This window comes from Suillus fuscotomentosus (genome assembly GCF_016647785.1).
Source record: "Suillus fuscotomentosus strain FC203 chromosome Unknown F5891scaffold_16, whole genome shotgun sequence".
In the NCBI taxonomy this organism is placed as follows: domain Eukaryota; kingdom Fungi; phylum Basidiomycota; class Agaricomycetes; order Boletales; family Suillaceae; genus Suillus; species Suillus fuscotomentosus.
In genome coordinates, this window is record NW_024539528.1 from 363,003 (window position 1) to 381,717 (window position 18,715).

At 45.4% G+C, this 18,715-nt stretch overlaps 4 protein-coding genes across 4 annotated transcripts; 2 read left to right on the forward strand and 2 right to left on the reverse strand.

Annotated features, from left to right (window-relative positions):
* Positions 1-28: 28 nt before the first annotated feature.
* Positions 29-4,593, forward strand: F5891DRAFT_1163382 (RNA dependent RNA polymerase-domain-containing protein; the record flags this gene model as incomplete). Its single annotated transcript, XM_041365317.1, is given in 15 exon segments — positions 29-602; positions 659-808; positions 864-875; positions 932-1,107; positions 1,157-1,455; positions 1,504-1,975; positions 2,027-2,126; positions 2,181-3,017; positions 3,066-3,172; positions 3,224-3,265; positions 3,314-3,413; positions 3,529-3,769; positions 3,871-3,998; positions 4,024-4,434; positions 4,454-4,593. 15 exon segments carry the CDS (start codon positions 515-517, stop codon positions 4,591-4,593), a joined length of 3,303 nt encoding a protein of 1,100 aa, XP_041228185.1. The 5' UTR covers positions 29-514.
* An 895-nt stretch (positions 4,594-5,488) lies between these two features.
* On the reverse strand, positions 5,489-7,277 carry F5891DRAFT_1276939 (uncharacterized protein; the record flags this gene model as incomplete). The annotated part of the gene is made up of 4 exons (XM_041370251.1): positions 5,489-5,563; positions 5,616-6,365; positions 6,428-7,123; positions 7,182-7,277. 4 exons carry the CDS (start codon positions 7,275-7,277, stop codon positions 5,489-5,491), a joined length of 1,617 nt encoding a protein of 538 aa, XP_041228186.1.
* A 3,959-nt stretch (positions 7,278-11,236) lies between these two features.
* On the forward strand, positions 11,237-11,482 carry F5891DRAFT_929202 (uncharacterized protein; the record flags this gene model as incomplete). Its single annotated transcript, XM_041373923.1, has 1 exon — positions 11,237-11,482. A coding segment is annotated over one exon (246 nt), but the record flags the coding sequence as incomplete, so codon positions are not given.
* A 2,068-nt stretch (positions 11,483-13,550) lies between these two features.
* F5891DRAFT_1186261 (uncharacterized protein) lies at positions 13,551-15,243 on the reverse strand (the record flags this gene model as incomplete). The annotated part of the gene is made up of 5 exons (XM_041366675.1): positions 13,551-13,732; positions 13,773-14,309; positions 14,362-14,644; positions 14,871-15,023; positions 15,073-15,243. 5 exons carry the CDS (start codon positions 15,241-15,243, stop codon positions 13,551-13,553), a joined length of 1,326 nt encoding a protein of 441 aa, XP_041228188.1.
* Between the last annotated feature and the right edge of the window lie 3,472 nt (positions 15,244-18,715).

The window sequence follows — 18,715 nt, forward strand, 5'->3', positions numbered from 1 at the left end:
TAATTTGCCAAATGACTTCAAAGTTCAAGACCAAGATTTCGAAGATCAGCGAATGTCTGAGCGTGATTCAAAAATTATACTCCGGTCCGGGCAAGCGAGACGAGAGCGCTCTGACAGAATCTTCTCGCCATCATGATATGTAACCGAGTCTCGGGCTCACTCAGGCTACCCATCCGCGTTTAGCCAGGAACTTGAAGGAACACCATAGCAAGTCCCAGAAGGCGTTCGCGCTGCACTCGTGGAGTAATGGAAGCTTTGCTGAACCAATACAAGCCTGGACCTTACGGCACATCTAAACTTGATTGGCACCCAGATTGTATACCTTTGGTTGACAGCTGTTGGTAGGGGTTCGGCCTCGCAATTGGAAAGAGTTTATCAAGACCCTGGTTCATCGATATCATTACTCCTTGTTCTAAAATTCCCTCAAAATTTTCCCCAGCATTTTGAATCACGAATCAAAAATGGACCCTAAGACTGTGGTGAGTGCGTTCGCTCAGCGTGCATCGAGATCATCATGGCCTCCCAGGTGGTGTATGAATCGTCGGACGACGGTGAGTACTCAAATGGCTGGGACGACTTCAAGATGCAAGTAGAAGCTTTAGGTACGCGTTGGCAACCCACCTTAACGTGAATTCATTTGATCGTTGCAACTCTACAGAAATCTCGCAGTCTCCAACTCAACCATTGGCAAAAGTCCTTGGAGAAAAACTTTCTATATCGCAGAAGATAACGCTTCAAGCGCCTAGGGCGGATATGCGTTTACGAAGACGCGTGTCGCGTGATGAGGAGATGCGTGAGATCGATGAAGGTACAGTGTTGGGTTTAAGTTTGCTCAAATGAATATATTATTCACGCCCTCACAGTAGCCCAAAGATGTAGGTGGTCTCTCCCTACTAATCTGCGCTTTATTACTTAGTATCATCCAAATCAGTGATGGAGTCGGACAGTGATTCCGGGTCGGCACCGTCGACCGAACAATCTTCACTGTTCTCGAGTCGCACGACCTCGATGTCATCCGTTGGATCCACGGGCCTGAAGCGTGCACCAGACTGCTTGCTGCCTCCTCCACCAGCGGTTAAACGCAAAGTCTCACCATGCGCACCAGTTGTAAGTCATATAATTTTCTTACATTCAATGTGTTCTCACAACGCCGTAGGTGAATCTGCCACAAGGAAAAAATCGAAAACGCAGGTCCCCCGAGTTCGGTGTTGAATTAGATGTCGCCCACATTGCCCACTGCGAGGAGGCTCAGGTAGTCCTTGATCGACATGAACTCGCCTGGGGAACGATTTTCGAACTAGCACGAGGTGTCACTCGTGGCATGTGGACATTCCAAGACATGACGGAGCATCGTCTACGAAAACTCAAAGGTTCAAATGTTCAATCTGCCTGGAAAGTCACTACCGTCATGGCAGACAAAGAACCACCTGCGATGGGAACGCCATCAGAGCTTTGGTATTAGCTTTATTCGCCTCACAAATCGCGAGCTAAACTTGATTTAAGGCTCGAATACGATCGGGAGCAGCTCGCGATTGTCGAAAACAAAGGTCGCGGTTTGGGAACTATGGGACAATGGGAGGGAAAAGACCATTGGTACGGAGGGAAGATACAGCAAGTTGCACGTGTCGTGAAAGCTGGAACGTCTTTCAAATTCGAACTCGAGAAACCAGAGATTCGGAGATCGCATCGCTTTGCTCGGTTCTTGGGGTCTCGGCGCATCATCCAAGTCCGCGTGCCAGATAACCTTACGTATGATAAAGTCGGCTCGGCACTTCGGGAATTCCTGATATCAAGCAAATTTGTATTGTGTGGCCGCGTCTTCGTACCCTTCCATGCTAAGGAAGGGAGCATGTACCTTATGGAAACGAACCAGAACATTGATCGGAAAACGAACCTCGGCGACGGCGACAGTCACAGATTGTCACTCTACCAGTTTGTGAAGTGGCACAATCCTCTGGCGTTGAATTCGATGCAGGTGATTACTTTTTTGTCCTCCTCATGCAGCTCTGACACGCTTCCCGAGTAGCCCATCAGCAAGTGGTCTACACGATGGGCGCTTGGCCTATCAACGTCGGTGCCAACAATTGAATTCTCTCCGGAAAATATAATCTTCATTGCTGACCAACGTAATATCTCCTCGAGCTCATAAAATACGAGGTACTGACTGCTCAAATATCTAGATGCTGTGGACTGTGGCAAGGGAAAGCCCCCAGCTGAAAAAATCATGACCGATGGGTGTGGTTACATCAACGGTTCGGCCTTGACGGCCATCATGCGAGTAATGAAGTATTCGAGTAGACCGACCGCCGTGCAAGGACGTATTGCTGGTGCCAAGGGAATGTGGGTTCTGCACCCAGATCCCGTGCACCAGATCACCGATGGACCGCCGAAAATTTGGATACGTGACTCACAGAATAAGATCAATCTTGGCTCGCTACACAACGTCGATAGCGCACATAGGATTTTCGACCTCCTTGCGCCATCTCGGGTAACCGGGCCAAGCCGTTTGTCGAGCCAGACACTCGTCAACTTGGCACATGGTCGTGTTTCCCTTTCTGTTTTAAAGGAGCTCATGGCAGATGGGCTTCACGAGGAGGTCCGTCAGCTGACAGAATGGAGCGGACCGGACAGCATGCTTATGGTCTGGCGAGCTGTGGAGCAAGCCGGCCGTGTTGTAACATCGAGGCTGCGGCGGCGCATTGCTGGCCAGGCACGAGCACTTGGTCTTGGCCAACTCCGACCCAACGAGGAGCCTGCTGCCGGGATTGATGATTGTGACGATGTTGCAGTGAACCCATCGCTGCATGACTCGGCTAATCGGGGACGCAATCCTTACAGCGGTGAACCGCTGACTCTACACGAGACGGTCCTTGAACTACTGCAGGCCGGTTTTCATCCTCTTAAGCTTGACCAACTTTTTTCCAAACTTGAGTACGTGGTGACCCAAGTCCTCGACGAGTACATCGAGAAATTCCACATCCCGGTCAAGGAGTCTTTGGAAGCATATATCATACCGGGCATGTAACTTTTCCATAATCATTTTCTTCTAGCTCATCTAGTAGCAGATCCATATGGGGTCCTTGAGGAGGGGCAGATATATTTTCGCTCTTCAGAACTCATCACCGACCCCGAAAGCGGAACCCAGATGGATATCGTGACCGGTTCTGTTCTGGTGAGTACTTCAGTCCATTGAAATGAACTGTTCTCAGACGTTGATAAACAGGTATGGAGGAATCCCACAAGACTGCCCTCTGATATCCAGAAGGTAAGGCAAGCAATACCTCCTCGAATGACCTTATCAAATATGGATCAGGTCACTGCCGTCAGCCACCCAAAATTGGCTAATTACTTCGATGTCATTGTGTTCCCTGTGAAGGGGGAGCGCTCATTGGCAAGCTACTTGGGTGGAGGAGGTAGGCACTTACTTCCATCATTTTCCGGGTATCGCCTGACGTGTTCATTCTATAGATTATGATGGAGGTGAGTTTACGTCACTTGTATTTTGTCATTTAATAATTGCTTTCAAAGATACGGTCACATTGGTCTGGTCCAAACGTCTTGTTGAAAGTTTCAATACCGCTCCGCTGTGTACGGCGCCCGCAAGTTTGAGTGACGACTTTGAGCGAGAAGTTGAACACGTTGAGGATTTTGACCTACGAGTATCCAAACTCACTGCAAAGGAGGCTCAAATCGCGTTCCAGAAGGTCCTTCTTCTTGGACTCGCGGAAACAAAAATCGGATTATATTCGAAGTTCCATGATCTCGCTGTGTATGAGCGCGGCTATGCAAGTGCTGCTGCCATTCGGTTGGCATACATGTGAGAATTTCCAGTCTATTGCTATGGTACTCGCCTTATGTTGTGCGGCGCAGGTTTACCACCTGCCTCGATGCGAGCAAGACGGGGCTGCGGGTTAAACCCCACGTCTTCGAGGCAGATCGCAAGTCTTGTGGTAAACGCAAGCCCTACTATATGGCCGCTCTTGAACAGAACATCGAGGGTCAAGAGGTATCGAAACTGCAAAGGCTCGACTCCGTACATCCTGGATGCCCTTGTTGATGAGGGCCGTCGCCTCCGTGACGATTTCCTCAAACATTATTCCGTCCTCCGGAGTTCTTCCACTAATACGGCAGACCGCGACCTCGCTTCACCTTACCTTTCTACGTCTCGTAGGGCAACACAAGCTTCGCACAAAGGTTTTCAAATTCTGCAAGACAACTTAAATGATGTCAAAGTTCATGTCCAGAGAGTACATGGAGAGTGGCAAGTCGCTGTTGCTCTCCAGAAGAAGGCTTCAGAAGGGAAGGGGTCTTCGGATCCCAGGACACGAGCGATCCAAAAGACAGCTCAACACTTTGCGCGGCGACCAGAGGTTTTATTTTTTTCCGACGAGGAACTCAAAATCATCATGGCATCCTATGCATACAATCTAAGTGGTGCATTCGGCTTCTCCAGTCGCCTTCGCAGATCTCTGCGCCATCAAGGCACGAGTTCAAAGTGGTGTGCTTTTTGCAGATAGATTTGCAGAGGTGATGTGTATACCTAACAATGTCTTACGAGCTCTTTCACAAGCACAGGATGACGCGGATGATTGAAATTTTGCATCTTTGTCCATCATCCATACTTCACATCTTACACATGCTCCACCATATAGCACATCCTTACAAATCCTTCATCATACACATCCTTGCACATACTTCACCATATAGCACATCTTTATCTTGATTCTACCATCTCGATTTGTTAGCCACTATCTCTCTGTACTACGTAACGACAATCAACAGACCGTATTCTCCCAGAGCGATTTGAATACTCTGAGTAGGATATCGAAACGCATTCAATTGCTGCGAACTAAGACATTCGACATCAATATCTGCATCTCATTCCAAAAATTCCGGCACGACACTAACCCGCACGAGGCCCGACATCTTCTAGTAGCGTACAACAGAATGTCATGCAGTTAAGCGTGTCAATCGCAGTCGAAGCTCGCCGGTGTGAATGAACAAATATATTCAGTGCTACTCCAAACGAATTGAATTTCCTACAGCCAATATCCCCTTCATTGATGAAGAATGCAATAGTTTCTGAACTACTGCTGCCTCACACAGTCAGACTTGACATAGATGCGATGGGGTGAGTGAAAGACATTTCATTGCCATCATCATACAATGCGCTAGCTAGTGACAGTTATCAAGCACCATGAACCGCGATATCGCCTCATTGCGTAATTCCATTGACCGGCCGCAGACTGATGAGGCGCTGCCAGGTGATGATCGATGATCTTCCGCTGTTGATCACTAACTGGAGTAAAGACAATTAGGAACCAGTGTTGAATGTGTTGCCCACGGTTTGACGGAGTAAATCGATACGACGAAAGCAAACTCGATATTTTGCTTGTCATATTGTTCGTAAAACTACATCGGCGTCGCTAAGTCCCACCTATCCTACTCGCTTTTCAACATAAACATAATACAAGCATAACCAAACTGTCTATTCTGTAAGGTCCGGGCCAACCTCCGTCTGAATGGGGGAAATGACCCGAATACTAATCTCATCATGCAGAATCTACAACGCAGCCACATCAGACTGTTACTATGTTCAAACGAAGAACACGTACCCATGTCACAGTAAGCCGATCCTGTTCCAAGAATATACTGGAGCCAGCTGTCGGAAATGGCGTACGACAGACCGTTGCGATGTATGCACGATCCGAGAAGATGTTTTTACCAGAGGAGTCAATGATCTGACCCGGCTTGCAAATGCGAAGATCCGGTGAGTCAGGATCGTTGACACTTTCCGAGCGAGCAATGACTCGCTTATTGAAGTCCCAGATATGCACATAGAAGTAACCCTCATTGGAGAGCTCTTCCAGTCTTTCACCAGGATCGGGAATATGATCTTGGGGAAGAGCATAGGCCATTTTGCTGCCAAACACGCTGATATCGTAGCTTTCGTGGTGTGGAAAGTAGCACGCATGCTGAGGTCCCCAATTTGACCAGGGAATCTCGACGAGCATATCTGAGTGCAAGGCCTTGTCAGAGAAGATGGCCATATCGATGACTAGGATAGCTTTCTCCGCTTCGGGAAGAAACTCTAAAACCATAATCTGTGACTCCAGGGAGGGCACATAACTCGGCATGAGTCCTGGGCGTGCTGCTTTGCCAAGGAGGGATGGAAGGCCATGAACAACGATTGCCGATTTGCTTAATGATAGATGGGGGATCGTGGGAGGGTGATATATGATTCGGCACTGAGGCGGCCCATCAAGCCCTTGTAACGTGTACAAGTATATCGAGCCTTTCAGGCCAATGATGACAAACTTCTGTTCATCGACTGGATAGAAACAATGTTGGGCGTAGATATCCGGCTGACATAAAAAATGCTGCTTATGCTGAGCAGCAGAATTGTCACAAAAAGGAGGAAACTTACCCTATTCACATATCCCTTCCTCCAATTGATCACTTGTATGAACGTGCCGGACACAAGCCAGTTATCCGTGTCCTCCATTTCATAGACAATAAATACGCGTTCGCCACAGATTACAGGCGGTGACAAAGCAGCACGGTAATGGCCAGGTGCATCAAAGGTATGCTTACACTCCAAAGAACTGCACACAGCGCTCGGATGCGGACGCTCGGATGAAGCCAGTCGAAACTGCACCCGACAGACATGGTGATTTTGTTCCGCATCGGTCACAGTGACACAATCATCAGACTTAGAACACACAACCATAAGATCTTGCAGAGGGTCGAATGTAGTAAAACAGCCCTCGACATGATCGATAGACCATGTCCGGGAGAGCGTAAGATTCGTGCCACAACCCTGAATGTAGAGTTTGTCTTCTTTCAGCGAATGTGACCACCAAAGCCCACATTTCACATATTGGATCGGTAACATGAGTTGCCATGTGGTAGCAGTAGTGACCACTGTTTCAAAGGTAGTGGTCGCATAGAAGTCAGATCGCCACAAAGATGCCAATTTCTTGAGCGAACACAGAGTCTTTCTGGAAACGCCGGTCGAATTCATGGTAGCGGTCCCAGTACTGATCAAGCCCTGAGCATAAATTTCAAGCTTGTATTGAATGTAGACAGAATTCCGGACCACAAGCCAAAAGATGTTGCATGTCTAGCATGATCAAACATTAGCCCTGAAGGAAATTGTGGAACTACAGGGGAAAGCGAACCAGTGCACAGCGACTAATGTCCCTGGGGTTAAGAAGGATTAGAATGTGGCATATGAGTTCCGTAGGAAGCGACAAGAATCCGACCGCCATAGTCATGGTAGTAGGATTGAAGAGAGGACCTTTGAATTTGAAAGTTTTAGGAGGCCTCTCCTCTCGGAACCCCGGACCGTCATCACGCCACTAATTTGAGTGACTAAAGCCTTGGGGGAAAAAATCGCATCGAAGGTAGGAGCAACAAAATAAATCTCATCAGAAAACCGGCGAGCTCGATCGTCAAGTTAGCCTGATCAGAAGTTAGTACTACACGAATTCTATCAAGCACAATTCCGTACTCCCGCGCAATTAAGTAAGCAACCAGGTCAGGTTGTCACATGTCTATGGCACCAGAGACATTGCCGGATTGGCTGGAGGCTAACATGCGGAACATATTTGTAAAATATTTTACATCTATTGTTCGATGTTGAACCTAAACAAATAGAGCACAAATGTAAAAATTGTGGTTGAAATTGATTCCCTACCAGATTTATCTCCAAATGAAGAATATATAGACCACAATATTGAGAATTTGAAAGGAAGGCTTTGTTTGTGCACCAGATCCATGCTCATATTGAAATTATGACAATAATATTTTGTATGTGCAGATCTGGTTTGTATTATTCTGAATTTGTTCGATGACTGACCAATAAGAAATCGCTATACCAAATATGTATAGGGTTCATATTTAAAATTTGTAATTAAAATTGATCAGCCACCATATTCATACTTAAATTCTATATATGACACGTATCTTAGAGCAAAACAGATTTTATTTCAAAGTTTAGATATGTGATGTCATCAGATTTAGGATATTGTCCCCCCCAATTTGGCTATATGTCATATCACGAACATATGTAAAATTTGATATCCAATACTACTGCAGTACAGATCCTATCACCAATGCAAAATATTTCTGTGGATATGATACCAATCTGTGCTGCAGACAGATTCCGTCCTGCCTCAGGTGTGGAAAGCCAGACAACCACGCTCAATCCCAGGACCTAGAATAGGTACTGGTTTAGCAAATTTAAATGTCTGTCGTACCGATCGCACAGGGCCAGTTTTAATCCCGGTACCGGATGTCTTAGTCATCCTTGGTTCAAACTTCTCCTTTTCTCGTCTCTCATTATATTTTATTTCGACTTCATCATGGTGTCCAGTTCATCAACATTGTCAGCTTCATTGTTGCGTCCTCCAGTTTCTCTCGTTGTTTCGGATCAAGAACTTCCTGACGATGGGACGTCTGTGGTGTCATCCTGCGTTCTATGCAAGTTAGGGCCTGGCATGGGTAGAGAGTGCCTGGATACCCACCCGGGTGGAACCTGTGGGTAGTGTGCGGGTCAGGTGCTATGGGTCACAGGTTGGCTTGGGTGTATTACCCGGGCGGGTACGGGCAGCAGCATCCAAATTTCGAGCTACCCATGGGTGCCCAGCAGGTCACTACTAGTATTTGGTCGAGCTTCAGCCTTTGTATCTACCAGGTACATTAATATCTATTGACATCAAGTACTGTTGTAGCTGATGTCAAATGACATGCCAACCTTGACAACTACTCCAAACTTGCATCTTCAGCCTCATTGTTAAGGTCGTACTCTCGTAGGGTCGGATCTGAAGGACTTCGGCCTCAGCTCGTACGCTGTGCCCCTTTCCCAAGTACTGTCCCTTATTTCAAAGTACTAACAGTAACACGTCCGAAGGTCCAGGACGGGTCTTGTAGTATATCCGGATGTCTTCCAGATATCGGAAACTGTGTATAAGGCTAATCCGGACGTATCCGAACTAGAAACTAACAGAGTAAAGACTACCCGAAGGTAGAGCTGAGGATATAGACTATCGGAATCTATCCGAAGTCTCGGAGAGTGACAAGAGTAAGAAGGACTCAAGTCCAGAGGACGGAAAGAGGACAAACTAAGATGATATTCGAACTGAGGTACTACAGGACATATACACGAGTTTATATACTAAGAGGATAACACAACGATAAGTAAGCAAAGGTCCGAAGGCTATGTACTGAAGCATGTGCAAAGGTTATCAAACGCAAGTCGGAAATGAAGCATAGGTTAACGGATCAGTAATCATACCGGTAATAAGTATAGCCGAAACAACGGGAAGAGGAAATACCGAATAGGCTGTGTTTAATATTAAATGAACAGGAAATGAAATAGGAAGCTTATCGGATATCGGATCAGAAGTGGATCTATGCATCGGACCAGACACATCGGGGTGAACAATATTTAAAAGAGGTTTATATGTTGTACAAAATGTGAAGACAATATTTAATATTTAAACTAACATAAAGATGGGTGCATGACTTCAAATTTTGGTGGTGTTTTGTGTGTAAACCAAAATATCAAATATTCACAACCATATTCCCACAGACAATATGTCAATAAACATAAGAAATATAGTCAGATTTTTCATGTCTGCTTCAACTTAAAGTTCAATTTCCATGTAAAACTTTGGAGAAAACTTGAAGTTTTACAGATGACATGACATTAAAACTCGATTTAAATGTCAAGCTTTGGCAAAACTTCAAGTTTTCTCCAAAGTTTTATGTGAGAATCAAACTTTAAATTGAAGCAGACATGGAAAATCTGATTATATTTATTATATTTGTTGACATATTGTCTGTGGGAATATGGTTGTGAATATTTGATATTTTGGATGACACACAAAACACCACCAAAATTTGAAGTTGTGCACCCATCTTTATGTTAGTTTAAATATCAAATATTGTTTTCACATTTTGTACAACATATAAACCTCTTTTAAATATTGTTCACCCCGATGTGAGACCGGATCTCAAGGTCCGAAGTCCTGGAAGAGAAGCGTGAATATATGGGATATGACACTCATAACTATTGGGCTAACCACCTGAATTCAATATTTTCGACTGATAATGCTAATATAAGAGAGATTTTGAGTCCATGGATGGTATCATTGGTATGGCACCCTCTAACCCCCCTCACACTCCTTCCAAACAGACCAGATCATGAACTCGGGACAACACAGATTCACCAGTGCCAGTCATACTCTCCCCCACCAAGCCTCGTGAATCGGATTCCAAAGAGAAAAGTGATGCTGATGTTTGGGAACTAGTAGACACTGAAATTATTCGTAAGTCCAACCTACCTGTCTCGCAGTTATTGATTTGATCTAGCTGATGCAGGTCAATCGCATGTACGATGGAAATCAAAAGTCTACAACCATTACAATGTCTCATTGGAGTGCCACTGCCATAGTGATGGCACACCTGACTACATCACTTACACATTTACCTGCCGTGTTGATCCAACCAGCCATCACCACAAGTGAAAATGTATGCAAAGTGGACAAGGAACAAGAACCTTCAGCATGGGGCAACTGAGTGACTATGATTGAGACGTTGCAGAGTTCAATAGCGACTGTCCATACTAAGTGTCTTTGTACTACTCACCCAATGCTAAGATATATCATGTACCCGCGGGTGACCCGCACACCCGCAGGTACAACCCCCAGGTCGACCCGTACCCATACCATTTGACCCAGGATGGGTACGGGCATGACTCTATTTCTCATTTTACCTGTGGGTAGCACCCAGGTATGACCCGGGTTGACCCATGTCAGGCCCTAACACAAGTATTTTGGGTTTTTCGAGATCTCTCGAGTGCACCTATCGGCGTTGAGCCAATATACTGCGGGTAATTTGCTGCCCATTACTGTATCCAACCTATGGCAATTAATTGACAACTTTTCTTTTTTTACTAAAGAGCAATACATTGTGATCGCACTTGCACATGGAGTTCACGGCTTCCTTTTGCATCATACAGATTATATTCGTGATATGTTATGCGTACACATTTGTGATGTCAGTTGTATCTCTAATTTAGTGGTTCTCAAACTCTTAAGGACGCCTTGTCGGGATTTTGCCAATCAAATTCTTCCTGAGCCGTTCACTTTTCGTGAGGTTAAGGCAACTTCTCATCGTGTTGCACGTGCAGGACTTTCCAATGTGCAACATTTGGAGATCTTGAAAAGAAGGGAAAAAGGTAGACATCATGGTCACCGACAGGGCGAGCACGATTGTACCCATCATGCAATATCATTCAACAGCAGTCATGAACTACATCACAGCACATACTTTTGTTTCACTCTATCCCAAGTGGATGAATGATAGGAAGACCTTGGTGAATCCTGCCACATACATGGATGACAGAACCAACATAGCGATGGTATTGGCGCTGACGAAATACATGCAGCGAGGGTTTGATGTAAAGGCAGAGCCTTTTGATTTGGGCATATACAACTGCCACACAAGCACATACTGCCCCCTCACGACAAGGAACACAATTGATGGAGGAACCTTGCATTGGGAGTTCAAACCTACACAGATGGTAGGGAGGACCAAAGTGACATGCAACGAGATGGCAGTGATTATCTGGTGTCTCGGGGGAGAAAATGTGATGAAAGCGGAGAAGTGAACATCTGTGCATACATTGGAGTTGCAGCCTGAGGATAACAGACATTAAAGACTTGAAGATTGATCAGGTTAATCTTAGCACTGATGTATCGAAAAGCATTTGATGGGATATAGAGAATAAAAATATCAGGGACTAAGCAACTAGGAAAAAGAGGAAGACAAGAATGAGTGATGAGAAAGCTGGTATGCAGTAAGAACCAAACAGCGAGCAATGTATGATATGATATCGAGTAGTCTAAGTCTGATGCAATGTCAAAGATAAAGTTGAGAAAGCCAAATCTAGATAAACACACATCCAAATATTAGGACTTAATGAGATTGCGACAGACCAAACCAAGTCAGTCTGGCCTTGGACGGGAGATGATGTCTCACCAATCTTCACATCCCACACCCAGACTGTTTGGTCCCAAGAACCTGAAACGACGTGATAAATCACATGCAACACATTTTCCATCTGGCGACAGTACAACAGAGTAAACCACGTCACTCGCATGGAGTATCTTCGCCATCTGAGGCCAATTTTTGACATGGCCAGCGACGATGTGAGGAATGCAAGGAAGCTTTGAGGCGAACTTGCGAAACATTCTCGACTGGGTTAATATGAACGGTGAAGTGGACAAGTATAAATGGAAAATACTGCATGAAATAGTGATTACGAAAGTTCAGGACAAAACACAGGGTATCCCTGATGGCATCACGAACATGCACAAACTTAGGATGATTCTATGACCATCCCACTCATAAGAATTCATTTGGCAATGAATGAACTGGAACTATGCACCGAAAACCAATCTGCAATAGATGATAGAGTCACTATCGAGTTGCTGAGGCCTTTCATCAAAGCCAGAAGCTCCAACCACCGAAGAAGGCGCTCTCAGTCAAAGAAGGCTTCAACTTCCTTGGCAAACGATGATTCGAAGGATGGAGAGCATGAAGTTGAACAAAGAGCAAATTACGAAGTCAATATGAATGTATAGTACAGACTTCTGCGGGATCACAGAGGACGCACTGGAGACCTCCATCCATAGCAGGGCTCTCCCCCACAGAAGTGAAATTGAACAAAGAGCAAATTCCAAAGTCAATATTAATAGGCAGTACAGACTTCTGTGGGATCACAGAGGACGCACAGAGACCTCCAGCCATAGCAGGGCTCTCCCCCACAGAAGTGAAATTGAATGAAAACTGAATTTGCAAAAAAAAACGATGAGGTCAACACTGGCAACACACAGTGCAATGAGCGGAGTATGAAAAGGCTTGATGGCAGATGTATGACTAATACACCTCAGCAAATCGGGTAGCGGGCTTTACCACTACGTACTTATGATTATTAAGAGGCTGAATAAAAATATTGGGGACTAAAAATGAAAAATTGTGGGATGATAGAAAGGTCCTGGGATGCCCGGAGGGTTGTGGCGAATGTATCATGTGCATGCTTCTCCCAACGCACCATATAAGGTATACACTTCTACAGGACATCTGCCACCACGAATCACAGGTGGCAGTTTGCAAGAGGTTATTGGACCAAAAAAACTCAATGACAATAGTACAGATGTTTACATCAGGTGTGACAACATTAAGATACGGTGTGTTCAATATCAAGCTTGCCTCCCATATGCCTCCAACTCGAAACCGGACCATTCACAGTAATGGTTGCACACATGTTTCTTCTCAAACTGGCTCACCACATCTTCAATATTTCCATCACCGAAAAGATCATTGCCTTCAGAAACAGACCTGGAATGAATATGAATAGTTGAAAGTAAGCTCACAGCTAGGGTACATATGGGTGCATTAATATTTGCGGGTCTGTCAGCAACTCCGTGCTACCTGTGGTAGTACACCATGTGAGCCAACAAAACAAACACAAGTAACTTTTACACACCCTGATAGTCGAAGATATATGCCAATCCACCGGTCTTCTCATACTGAACATGTTGAGTAAATGCCAAGAAAAGTGCTGTACTGTACCTGTCCTTGCCAGGATCAAGGAGAGGATCGCAGTCTGTGTTGTGAATGAATTTCACGAAGGCGTCTGGCCCACCCGGAATAAGTTCCTCTAAGAGAAATGCAGCACTGGACAGAGCATGGTTTAGCACCTGGTTTAGTAATGATCATCTGGCCAGGTAGGAAGGATAGTGTGAGTCCAGCATGAATAAAATGAAGACGTGGAATCTCAAAAGGAGGGGGGTTTGACGAGGCTGCAACACAATGGTTAACGAATGCATAGGTGAGATCTAACAACAAATTTGCCCAGTACAGGACATTGGCTTCCTTGAACTGCTTAGACAATTTGTCGGCCACAGCGTAACATCCAACTTTGTATGTGCCTGCCGATGGTCCATTTGGAGAAAATATCTTGATGAAAGGTCTCTTGACTACGACTTTCTGATGTGGGATTGAACCTAGTCCAGTTGTAGGAATGTGTAACGCGAGTGTTAACCACCCAGGATGGGCAGTCTTGAATCCACCTTGGCCGATGAGATTGGCAGAGGATGTGTCGACTGTCATTTGCCCAGTTGCCAATTCTGCAGTATGCAATGTGAACGACTGATACTTGCTATTTTCCAGAATTTCGGACATTGGGCGAGTAGCAATCCAGTACAGCTGGACATTTTCGTTCTGTAGGTCATACACTTTGAAAGGACATTAGCGCCACGAACAAGATACTCAAGATATGGAACTCACCACTCTGCACATCTACATTTGCTATTCCGCCAGATCGGAGTGCTTCTTTCAACTCATTACGATCAGGTGACCGAAAGATATTGGCAGAAGCAGCTTTCTTTAGCGGTGGTGATGTAGATGAGGATGTAGAACTAAGGCTACTGGCTGTACGGAGGTGGGTCCTCTTTAAGGGAACTTCAGGAAGTGGTACCTCAGTGGCAAGGTAGTCTTCGCCCTGGAAGACATCAAAGGAGGCTTCAGAGATAGCTGTAGTAGCCATTGGAGCTTGGTGGGTAGCCTCATCCTACAAGAGTCTCAAGTCAGCCTAGATGCACAAGAAAAAGTAGTAGCATTACCTCTTCAGCTCACTCAGTCCATTCTTGATATTCATGCCACTGGCTCTCAGGTATGACGACCATGAGTGCAAACTGTTTTGTCTTGAATATCGGTGACTTTAAGCCTTTATGTCCAGCTTGAACACATTGGGAGTAAAAATATGGCTCGCGTGCATGATGACCTGATAGATCCACCCATCGTGAGTCTCGGATGACAAATTCTTCATACTGCCACTGAAAGGCAGGACAGAATGATTGAATCTTCAGATAAACAGTATCAAGGGCTATTTGCATGAGACCTGGGGCGTCAATTTGAGCGTCTATATCCTTTTTTCCTTCACAGATACTCTGGATCGGCATTAGTGGTTGTATTGCAATAGAGTAGTTAAACACATACCCCGAAAGGTGTACCACGCCCACCCTTCTTCCGGCTACCTCCCTCATGAACAGCCAAAATTTCGAGTGAGATTGTTTGAGATGGAGGAGGAGCATAGGATAATTTTGCCCAACGATCACGCTCCGAGCCATAGTGGGCATGGTGTGGCGTATATCCAGTGGAACTACGCATAGTTTGCTGCGATGATGCCTGGGCATGGTGTGGTGTATATCTGGTGGAACTACGCAGAGTTGGCTGCGATGATGCCTGCCACAGTGACAGGAACACTAATGTCAGGCCCTGCAGAAAACTCGGACCAGTCCATGGGACAAAGGTATCACTGGTGGTGGATTGACCGACACTTGGCAAATCAGTCACAAGTTACACCAGGTAATTGATACGACGACTTACATTTTCTTTGGCCTGCTAGTGATGTAAAAGTTTGGTCCTGGACCACGATTCGAACCGAATTTTTAGTGGACTGAACTGCAGTCCAGTCCAACATTCGACCGCTGGGGAGAACTGAACCGGGTGTTCAGTTCAACGTTCAGCAGTCCTTGGACTGTTTTGAACGTGTTCAAACGTGTCTGAATGCATACTTATTTTTTGCATGATGACTCAGCAACCTCATCGATATCCACCATCGATAAGTGTTGCCATCATCACACTTCACACAGATCGGTCGTCGTCATTAAATAACCTTGCAAATAAACTCGGCATCCATCTATTTGATTTAACACTTAATAGAGAAGACCAATAGAGAAGACCTCAACGAGTCATGAGACGACCTACACTGTAAGCAAATCTTTCACGCAATAATATTTGATCAACTACTAATACTTGTGTTGCGAAGACCTCTGATCATGAAGCTCAATAAAGCAAGAACATGGACTGGGACCACAGTGAGTTCCCTGACTTTCTCCCCCTCAATATGTCAAATAACCAAAGTGCTGTAGGTGCCAATGGTGCTCTTCTTGATGCCAGTGATATCACCTGGTTTCACAATGCTGATGATGATACTCCACTCCCTACTTCTCATATGCCTTTGCCACCCCCTGCCATCATGATTGCTGGCTCACATCGCTCTGCTCGTGTTCCACGTCCTGCCTCCAAGCTTGTTGACCCCAACAATGCTGTCTTGGGCAAACGCAAAGCTACTGGACAGCAAGTGGTGCTTACTGAGGATGAATCTGAAGATGCAGTTGCCGAAGACCCTGAATGGGGTGACGCTGACAAAGTACTAACTGATGCAGGTACTGCAACTGATATGGATACACATACTGATGACAACACCCCATCAACATATCAACAAACTAAAGAGATGGGTGATGCAGACCGTGAGGTAAGTGAACTCTCCATTCAATTTTTCGTCCAACTTAACTTATTCTTTGTGCAGGGTGCCAAACGGCGTAAAAGTGACTTGACCGCTGACATTCATACAATATTCACTCACGAGTCGAACACTATCAACCCCGATACTGGAAAGAAAGAGGATGGGCACTGGTGTGAGGTCTGCAAGTAAGTTTTGAATGCTGTGTCGTTGTTGTTACTTATCTAACATCACTTTCGACAGGGGAAATGGTCTTGCTCGGAAGTTTAGTTTTTTGAAGGGCAGTGTCACTTCCCTTCGAGCTCATATTCAGAGGTAAGCTTTCAATTTGCTACTGATGTACCCTACCTCATGTATCTCAGGCATAAGGACCACACAAAGCTCTACAAAGATTGATGCCGCAAGTGCGGAATCCAGCCACATATGCGTGCATTACCTGCAGATGATGTACTGTATGCAATTCATTGTGTCCCACTACTCAATCTAAGATTCTAACAAAACTTTTTTTAACAGCTCTAATCAGAAGACATTGGACAGCGCAGTTGTAAGAGAGCATCGAGCACCAGCATTTACCACTGCTGGATTGCTGGACTACATAGTCAAACTGATTGTTGCTGAAGACAAAGCATTTCAACTCGTCGACAAAGGCGCTTTTCGGCAACTTCTCACATACACTCGCCCTGGCCTTTCTGACAAAGATATCCCTCAATGTCATAAGATATGGGAAGAGATTGTTTGCCTGTGCTCAAATGGTTGAGTCCTGGATCCGCGAGCATCTTAAGGACATTCCTGTGTGAGTGTCCTTCACATTTGATTCTTGGACTTCAGGACAGCAGCAATCCATACTTGTCAGTCACAGGTCACTACATCGACGCACCCACGGACACCCCACATGAGTGGGAACTTAAGTGCGATCAGCTCGCTTTCACTTCCATTGAAGGGAATCACTCAGGAGAGAACATTGGCAACATTCTTGTTCGAATTGTGGACTGTTTTGGGTTGCAAAAGAAGGTAACGTACTTTATTGGTTGTATCATGATTGAACTAATGCAAAATCACATAGATCAGGTGGTTTACAGCTGACAATGCGACGAACAACGATTCAGCCATCAAGACATTTGCCGAAGTGGTTCCTGAAGCCAGGATCAAAGACCATCATCAGCATAGAGTTAGGTGTATGGAGCATGCGATCAATGTGGCTGCAGGTCATTTTTCACAGGCAATTGGACCTATGAGCAGCTCAAAACTTGGTGCTGGCAACGACAACAATGACAATGATGACAATTCTGACACATCTGATGCACTCGGGAAGGCTCTTGCGCTCATTGTGCAGGTGTGTGATGCTACTCATTGTTGAAGTGAATCACTAATATTATTTGACTAGATCTGAAAGTCACCTCAAGCTCGTGCATTTTTCTGCCAATCATGCGCTGAGGTCAATGTGCCTGTCCTTGAGCTTCTACAGTGGGTCCGGACTCAGTGGGCCTCACTCTTCACATGCCTCACTCGCCTTCTTCTGTTGCAGAAGGTGCACTTTTTTTTTCAATAACCAATATCATACTAATCATTTGCAGGGTGTCAACCGCTTCATACATCTTGCTGATGACAGTGATGATGTGCCGAACTTGCGAAAGAAGCAGTATGCTGACTTCAAGTTAAGTCAAAGTGATTGGGTCCAGCTTTCGCTTCTCTGAGAAGTCCTTCAGGTGCAGTGTTAACTTATCTTCGAGTCTTCTATATCTAACTGTTGCACTGTCTTACAGGAGCCTGCCAACACTACTCAAAGTTTTTCTAGTGCAAAGAATCCAACAGTCTGGCGAGCAATTCCAGTGTTGGAGTTCTTGCAGCAAAGCTGGCAAAATATGGCAGATGACGAGAAGTTCTCCAGCATTGCTGATGCATTACAAGCTGGCCTTGAGAATTTGGGGAAGTGGAGCCGGAAAATGGACGAGACGGACGTGTACTTTATTTGCTTGGGTGCATCTCCATATATTCAATAATTCTATCATCAACTGATACATGCACTGAACAGCTCTAGATCCTAACTACAAACTCGAGTATGCACGAGCACAATGGGATGCAGACACCTTTGATGAAGGGAAGAAAAAGCTTGAAGCTGCAGTAAGTCAGGGCTATCATCACAGTCAAACATTGTTACTAACTGTTCAACAGTTCAACTACTATCACGCACCGATTACACCTCAGCCCTCACCATCCGAACCCATTCCATCAGCATCCAGTCAACCACCCACACAATATGGGCACTCGTGGATGTGATCGGCGATTCTAGCTCGCCAATCGTCTGAAAAAAGCATCGCCGATCCACGTCATGAA